Here is a 9,369-nt window from a genome sequence, read left to right as displayed (position 1 = left end):
TTATGTGCAGTTGACTCAGTCAACAATTGGATAGTGTTGGACAATAATGGGTGATTTTAAATGTACTTAAGTTTGCTACTGCATAGTGTGTAAAAATCTATGTTGTGTCTACATTTCTATATTTTTTTCAATGTGGAAATCATTTCCCTTATACCTGTTCTACCTATGTGAATGACACAGTATTCTTGAAGACTGCTGCAATGTTTCAAATGTGAGTCATTACTACATTACCAAACAGCACTGCCTGTTCTAAGAACAAATTGTTTAATGCTCTGGAAAGGTAAGTTATCATAAACTTCATTTAAGAGTAGGAAATTATAGGATTAAAGATGCATCTGGAAAGAAATTTGAAGGTATTGTAACAAATACTGCTTTTTTTATTGACATCAAAAATAGATTCAGTACAAGAACAGGAGAGTGAAACACATGAAGCAGGAACAAAAGTGTAAATATCGGAGATTCAACTGAATATTTTGTGGTAGACTGGAACAATTTCAGGAAAGACTGGCTTCAGCTCTCTATTACCATATAAATTTACTTGGACTGACTGGCTGTTTTTCTTTCATTTTTTTTAAACATCTCTCATTTTCTTAGCTCTTTTCAGAGTTTATATTGGGGTACAGACATTGATAAAAAAGTCACACTGTCATAGTGTCACATAAACAAAACAATAAAAATGGATGACGTAATGACAATTTATGAAAATTGTAAAAAATAATTTATGTATTGCACTTCCTGACCATTCAACAAGATGACAGTTTTAATGAATGTGAACAATACATTCCTCCTCCACGTCCTGTGGGCCCTGTTATTTGTACCTTTCATGAGGTAAAATTCAACAGTTGAGAAGAGTAAGAAACAGTGAGTACACTGATGCGAGCAGTCTGAATTGACAAGTGATTGAAATTTTATCCGAAGGCCACCAAAAACTATGAAACTGACACCTGTCAGCTTCATATATGTCACATCACAGAAGTTACGTCCCTCAGATGATGCTGTGATGATACACAGAAAAGTAGTGTAATGAGATCAGTTCACACACGGCAGTAATGCAGTCGGTTGACAGAATCCACCGGGAACCACACTGCTCTAGCCGCCGCCCCCTCCCAGCTCCTCTTCATACTGCTTCCTGAAGCAGTCACCAACAGGGAAGAAGTCCCAGCATCTCTGCTGGTACATGTTCCAGACATAGGTCTCCTGACCAGTATATTCTGTGTCTGGTTTGTTGATTAAGTGCATCAAAAAGAACCTGGGAAAACAGAACAAGTGTTTGGCAACTTCAACAGATAAATGTATGTCAAACTACAGATCTTAAGACATGGCTCAAATGTAAACAATGCTTGACAGTTTACAAATACATCAATCAATATGCAAACATTGAAAAATTCTTTAAGAACACATCATTACTACACAAAAGTAATTCAGAATAATTCAGTTTATTTTTATGCTTGGATCTACAAACACATTAAATTTTTTGAAAGAAATCATTTTCCTGCTTAAGCCGTTTAAGTTGAAATGTGTCATCATGAAACATCACATCTGCACCAATTTAAATTATGGGCCTAGGTGATGCATGCACCATGGCAGTGAAGTATGCTGCCGACTAAGGCCATGCAGCAGCACTGATAGAGCTTGCTTCTAGCAGTGTGTCCAAAAAATCGGGTTTTTCTTTGCACAATGAGCATTGTGTGTGACTTGTCAGCTGCACCTGTGGAAAGATGATAGTTCGATGGGCAAATGTACTGTTGACAGCATATAGGAGGCTAATCTCTTGGTCCTGGGATTTCTGTACTATCTTAGTACTTAATATGGTCTGTATATTTTATGAACAGCCAAATAATTGTGAATTGTACTGGCTAATCAAAAGATTTTTGTATGCAGTTTTTAACATTACTGAATAGTGTGTCTGGCTGGAATGTGGCTTTAGCTCGAACCAGCAGATGGGCAGTGGTGATGCCTTTATCTAACAGAACTGCAGAGGTTATGCTGAGAATGTTTGTACAATTACCCCACATTCGTAAAGCTAAGTTGATCTTATCATCATTTTAATGCTTCTGATGTGTAATTGTGGCAAGGTGTTCATTTCTATAGCCAGTGATATTTTAAATGATGTGTTAAAGCTGTGGCTGGAGGAGCCTTAATTGAGCAACTGTGTAACGGTTGCTTTTTGGGGGGGGCTTACTGTGATAAAAGATATTTTCATGGTGTAATTTTGCTGGCATGATCTGCAGGTACAACTGTATTTTGTGGAATTGTGCAACTGATAATAGAGTTTGTTAAAGAGGCTGGAGCAGGGCCTGACTGTTAGTGACGGCTGAAGGAAGTATTCAGTAGCTCTGTACATATAAATGTGAAGGTTTTTAGCCTATGTATGTTGTTAAATATACTGCATGTGTAGCACAAGTTAAATGAATCTGTAGCCCAACTGACATTACAGTTTTATTGATTACATTGGTGTTAAAATTTTCATTAATCTTAATCATTGTTAATTCAACTCACATTTAACTAAACTCACTGAATTTCCAAATTAATAGAGTTAAAGTAGCTGTGATACCACATCTGGCATGAATTATTGTACAAGGTTTACAACTTTGCTTCTGCAGTTTTTTCCCCAACATTTGAGGCTTTAATGAAACAAATTGGTTACCGATGTATCATTCAAAGTGTTTTCCAGATGATAGTCTGAGGGAGCAATGTCTGGAGAATACGGCGGGTGGGGTAGTTCTTCTCATTTTATCGTTTCCAAATACATTTTGACCTCTTTTGCAACGTGGGGTCGAGTGTTGTCATGCTGCAAAATCACTTTATCATACCTCTCGCTGTATTGTGGCCGCTTGTCTTTTAAAGCTCTGCTCAAACGCATTAACTGCGTTCGATAACGAGCACCTGTGATTGTTTCACTTGTTTTTAACACCTCATAGTACCTGGTCCCACCAAATGCAGAGCATGATCTTGGAGCCAAGAATATTCGGTTTGGCTGTCGACGTGGAAGCATGGCTGGGATATCCCCATGATTTTTTGCATTTAGGGTTATCGTAATGAACCCATTTCCCACCCCGGTCACAATGCAATGCAGAAATCCCTTTCGTTTTCGCATCTGAAGCAACTGTTCACAAACACGCAAATGCCGTTCAACGTCTCTTGGTTTCAGCTCACACGGGACCCAAGTTCCTTCTTTCTGAATCATGCCCACAGTGTTGAGATGTTTTAAAATGGCTTGCTGTGTCACTCCCATTAATAGTGCGAACTCTTCTTGAGTTTGATGCGAGTCTTCACTCAGCAATGCCTCCAATTCTGCATCTTCGAAAACATTGTCTCTTCAACCACTGTGCTGGTCTATGATGTTAAAATCACCATTCTTGAAGCATTGAAACCATTCACAACACATTCTTTCACAAATAGCATCCTTACCATACGTACTTGAGAGCATCTGATGAGACTCAGCCGCTGTTTTCTTCATATTGAAACAAAACAGTAACACCTCCCACAAATGACAGGAATTAGACTCGTAAACTGACATTTTCAATCACAAACAACTTTATGATGCAGGCACAAATCGACAAATGTTTGACTGAGGTTATGTTGACCAAGGTCCAAGCTAACTGCCTGACTTCTGTGGTGTGTTTCTTTCGATCACTACTTACTGTTGTCGCCACATATTGGCAAACAGCGGAAGTAAAGTTGTACACCTTTTACTTCATTAATTGCTGGTAAGCTGATACTATTAATGTTAAACGGATTTTACTTAAATTGTTACAGGTATGTACAGGAAGTGCACCCTAAGTTAATTATGTTTAAATGATTTTCATGATCATTCAATAATGAAATTCCATGCATGATCCATGGACAATAAGTCAAAGTCATTATTGCCTTGAGTTTTTGTGTTATTCATGTTCCTTTTTTAATTCACAAAAATTTTATGAAATAAAGTATCTTCAAAAACAATGTTGAGTTATGGCTCAAAGCAGCCTGACCATTTCCCTGTTCCACTACAGAAACAAACACTTTATTTCACAGGCAGTTAGCTAATATTACCCCATTATAAAGCAGCCTGGTGGTAACAACAATAAAAAAGTTATGGGCAATAATGAATAAAGCTGCCCATAAATTTTTTTATTGGTTTTCCACCCCACTGCCCAATAATGGCCAAGGAGGTTAAATTAGCTAATCATCATTAAAATAAAGTGTTTATTTTAAATAATAATGAGCTCAAGAACAAAAAATGATTTTTTCAAGAAATCAAAGTAATTAATTTCACAACTTTGAAAATAACAATTTATAAAGAGGGTAAGGTACAACTAGACACTTACATATAATTTGCTAAGTTATGTTCTTGTTGTACATGAGTGTCAAACCCATGTGGTACTTTATCAAAGTAATCTTTTCCAATACCGCAAATAAAGCAGTTTGACTCCATGTCTTCTTTTACACTTTCCAACTGATCTCTCAGCTCACCAAAAGCATCAATGATCAAACCTGTAGCAAGAGAAAATGTATTCACAAAAAGTTCTCACTTACTTCACTGATAGCAAGAAAATTGTGTACTTCACAATCGTTTATGTAAAACATGCTGTTTCTGTGCATAATGTGCATGTTTTCCCTTGCATAAGAGGTTTCAGTGTTCATGTAATCAGAATATTATGCTGAATTCACAGTAATGCAAGAAGTACAAAAAAGTATAGTAATCATATGAAGTACCAAAATATTTCTACAATACAAATTCACACGACTAAATCACTACTTATTAAGTGCCCTGTAAACACAGAAATGTACATTTCTTTAAATTCAGAATCTATAATAGTAAAAAAAATTAATAATAGGGCATCTGTTGTCACAGCAAGGAATTACATACAAAACAGGAGATATGTACACCAAAAATTTTAAGTTTCATTGTACTAAGTTTCAGCGATTCATATCCAATAATCACATATTTGTTTTAGCCATGTACTCATACTCAAATACTATAAACAGTTCTATTGGCAGCTTACTTTGCAAAAGACTTTATTGGGAAAGGTTATTTATAGCCTGTGGTCAATGTCTCCTACCTTTGCTATAAAGACTGCTGCTCATCATACTATTACCTACCACACAGCTTGGCCACAAGAAAGAAAGTCACACAATTTTAATCCGTCTTAAATGTGTACTATTATGAATTAACGTGGTTGATGGATTCAATTGTGGGTCTTGTTGAATATGCTGAATTAGTACTTATTGCATTAAGGTTTTGGAACTAAGTAGAAGAAACAAGTCTGTAGGCAGAGAAATAAGCAATGTCATGAATGAAATATTGGGAAGTATTAATGATTATAAAATGTCTCAAGCAAAACTGTATTTGAGAATGTAAGTAGAATGTAACTGTAATGAAAATAACAATGATTGTGTATTAGAACAGAACAGAATGAATTTTTATTGCCACATGATGTATCACATACAATAAGTCAAATGAAACATTGGTGATTCATCAGTGAATACAGTTCTACGACTGCATAGCTGTATATAAAAGAACACACAGATATATAAAAAGAGTGTGTATACGTGCGTGCATGCATGCGCGCCTGCACACACACACACACACACACACACACACACACACACACACACACAGAGAGAGAGAGAGAGAGAGAGAGACAGACAAACATGTATGTTTGTTTCTTTCTGAAAATCTTCTACATTGTATTAACATTTGGTTTTTAAGTATTTTTCAATGTGTCTGATTCTGTAGTTTATATGACAGATAGCATAAGTATATATTTCCAGACAAACATATTCACAATGTAATCATCTAACTGGCCAGTAGCTAGACAGAAGACAGAAGTGTGTGAACAAAGGCTTTATGGTTGTTACAGTCTTCAAAACGACAGTTAATGAAGGTACAAGCATATGGAATAGGTTCCCAGACATGTGAGTGGCTGAAGACTTCTTAAGAAATACAACCCAATACAGTGTGCTTGATGGCAAGTGTTCATCAGACACACGAGTACAGTCAGGAATGCCCCAGGGAAGTGTGACAGGATTGCTCTTGTTCTCTATATGAGGTCTGTTAGTAAAGTATCCAACCTTCCTTCCTACTATTATTTATTTATTTATTTTTCCAAACAGCTGACGGATTTGAATTTAGCAAACTTCCATGAGCCAACCTTGAACCTTCTTGTGCATGCATGAATTTTTTCCCACCTGTCAATAGCATCAGCTACTGGCAAGCAGCAGTTGAATGAGTTGGTGTGTAGTGCTTGTGTCAGTTTTTCATTGCAAGGGAAATGATTGAACAACTGGAGCAATAATCCTGCATCAAATTTTGCCAGAAACTGGACAACAGCCAGGTGGATACTATTCACAAGATTCAGACAGCTTTTGGTGATGATGCTACGGGCATCACACAGATTAAGGAGTGGTACAACCAGTTTCAAGACGGCTGCACATCAGTGGAGAGTGAGCCACACTCCGATCAGCCATCAACACGCTGAAATGACCAGGAATTGCCAAGTGAATTCTGTGCTGATGAGGGACTGTTGTGTGACTATCAGAGAAATTGTGGAAGAGGTGGGCATCAACATTTTTTCGGCACATTCCATTGTGACTGATTGTGCTGAAACTGCAAACAGCGGAACAAAAGCTACTTCATGGTGAAGTCTCACAGGAGTCCACAGACAGACACCCCGACTTCGTGAACACCACAATCACTGCTCACAAGTTCTGGGTGTACAGGTACAACTTGGAAACCAAATCACTGTCATCACAGTGAAAGCACTCATGACCAAGACCAAAGAAGGCCTGCCAAATGTGCAGTAATGTGAAATTGACACTGACTGCTTTCTTGACTGCGCCAGTGTGGTACACCATGAGTATGCAACATAGGGTCAAACAACCAGCAAAGATGATGTACTCCATCATTTACAAGATGCTGTGCAGCACAAGAGATTGGACTTTCGGTCAACAAGAAACTGATGCCTCCATCACGACAATGCTCCACCACATTCCTCACACTTGGTTCAGAATTTTTGGTGAAAAATCAGATTCTTGTTCTTCAACAGGTTTCATACTCTTGGTATGGCCCCATCCATATGCTGTTTCCCAAATTCAAGAGGCTATTGAAAGGAACACAGTCAGACAAGAAAAGACATCACAGCAGAAGTGACAGCCAAGTTAAACTTCACTCTGAAACAGGCTTTTTCAGCATGCTTCCAACAACAGCAGAACTGCTGTGAGAACAGTGTGGAGTCCCAAGGGAATTACTTTGAGAGTGATTAGGTGTCCAATGCTCTGGGGAAACCAATTTGTTTTTCCAAAGTGATGTCATTTAAATATTTCTGTCTAACACTGCAAAGCAAAATGAAATGGAATGAGCATGTCAGGACAGTAGTATGGAAGGAAAATACTCAACTTCAGTTTATTGGCAGAATTTTAGAAAATCGTAGCTCATCTATGAAGGAGATCATGTATAGAAAACCAGTGTGACCCATTCTAGAGTACTATTCGAGTGTTTGGATGACATCAATGCTATACAGAGGTGTGCTGCTACATTTGTTACTGATAGGTTCAATCAAAACACACGTATTATGGAGATGCTTTGTCAACTCAAATCAGAGGTCCCCCCCCCCCCCCCCCCCAATATTTTGTTGACAGGGAACCAGCAACTTTTTGAATATTTCATGAAGCATTTATTAAAAAAGACTGCCAACTGTTGCAGTACATACATTTGCAACTAGTTTCAAACCAAACTGGTTCATCATCAAGCCTGGCCTGCTAAGGCTGTACTGAAAATGCCTAATCTTAAAATAAACATCAAAACGGCAATATATGCTTTATAAAATGTCCACACAATTACTGTCACAACCCCCATGCGCCTCACAGCAAGCAATTTGACTTCTTTCCTAAGGTACAAAAATATTCAAAAGAACAAAAGAAAATGAGAGAGAGAGAGAGAGAGAGAGAGAGAGAGAGAGAGAGAGAGAGAGTGTAACATGTTGAAAGGAAAGCTGTATGATGCATGCATGAGACAAATATGTTAACATAGGGCTGGGAATTTTATGTTCAAAGAAAATGTTATGTGGGTACACACACACACACACACACACACACACACACACACACACATACACAAAAGGAAAAAAAAATACAGGTGGCATCATCGAACACAAAGACAAGTTGGTAAAATAAGGTAACAGATGACAGTGTTGCTGATTTTGGGGAAGTTAGTTGCAAGATGCAGAGAGACATTAACAGCCTGAGAAATTACTGCTGAACAAGAATGTTCATTTATAAATAGTAGTAAAGAATGAAAAACTGTTATTCATCTAAAGGTGTGTAAAGTAACTAGTGAAGTCCACTTCCTGACAAACAGAGAGAAAAGTTCCCAATAGCATATGGGTACACCAATGTAATTAATTCCCATTCCACATTTCCATAATTTTCATTTTTATCTATTATGAAATTCTGTTGATATTCAGTTTGGAAGAGGCACTTCAGACTAGTTCTGCTTAGGAAACAGCTGTACTAACTGCAAACTTAGAGGTAAGCTATGCTGTCAACACAGCATCACACCATCTTTTCAGCAGATAATCCCATGGAAGTTTGTGGCACTCGATTGAGGGCCTCTGTCTATGTGCAGCTCTCGACCTCCTCTTGATTCTGAAACTCATACTGAGTAGAGACCTGGAGTGCTCCTGCAGTCTCTTTCCACAACTACTCTCTGATGGCAACCACAACTTTCCATGTGCTTAATAGTGACTCAACATGAGTCTAGCTCCTATTTTTTTCACATAAAATTAACACCTTGGCATTTATGTGATCTGTACAGAATTTCATTGTATACCCAAAAATGAAATAAACAGAAGAATTTTCATAAAAAATGACTTCATCAATTGAGTGGCTCAGTGGGGTAAGAGCCCATACCAAATACAGTTAGTTTTGTGTAAAAAGGAGTTTTACAGGCATGTAAATCTTAAAGAATATCTGCTGGCATAACATTTCAAAAATAGACAATTAGTGTTCATTCAAATGTTCAAGAGGTTGTATCACTAATTTTCAAACTGATTGTTTTCATTGTCTTTAAAATCTCACACACATGAATGGACAAAAATCATGTCATGTTAGGGTTCAATGACCGAACAGTCTCTCCAATTTTATAATGCAATGAACACAGGTGACATAATGTCAGTATGTAGAATGAAAATCAGAGAACAGTAGTTCTCTTAAACATCAGTTTTTAGGTCGATGCTACAATCAACATTCTCATTTTAGTTTTATAAGTGCCTTCAGTCTCCGCTTTGAGTTTTTTTTAATATAAAATTCTTATATGTAGGATGTATAATATTTATAGGGAAATATAATATCATCATATTTCGACTTTTTCACTGACCAACCAAGAGG

The 9,369-nt window shown here is 37.3% G+C and overlaps 1 protein-coding gene across 1 annotated transcript in view; it reads right to left on the bottom strand.

The window, feature by feature from the left end:
- Positions 1–354: 354 nt before the first annotated feature.
- Positions 355–9,369, bottom strand: part of LOC126458188 (ryanodine receptor) — a 740,760-nt gene continuing 731,745 nt past the window's right edge. The window contains exons 103-104 of the mRNA XM_050095064.1: positions 4,311–4,476; positions 355–1,249 (exon numbers count right to left, since the gene is read on the bottom strand). Coding sequence (XP_049951021.1) covers positions 1,090–1,249; positions 4,311–4,476 — 326 coding nt within the window. The 3' untranslated portion in view covers positions 355–1,089. The remainder of the gene's footprint in view (positions 1,250–4,310; positions 4,477–9,369) is intronic.

The sequence above is a fragment of the Schistocerca serialis genome, chromosome 2, assembly GCF_023864345.2.
Source record: "Schistocerca serialis cubense isolate TAMUIC-IGC-003099 chromosome 2, iqSchSeri2.2, whole genome shotgun sequence".
NCBI lineage: Eukaryota > Metazoa > Arthropoda > Insecta > Orthoptera > Acrididae > Schistocerca > Schistocerca serialis.
This window is presented reverse-complemented; position numbering and strand designations above follow the sequence as displayed.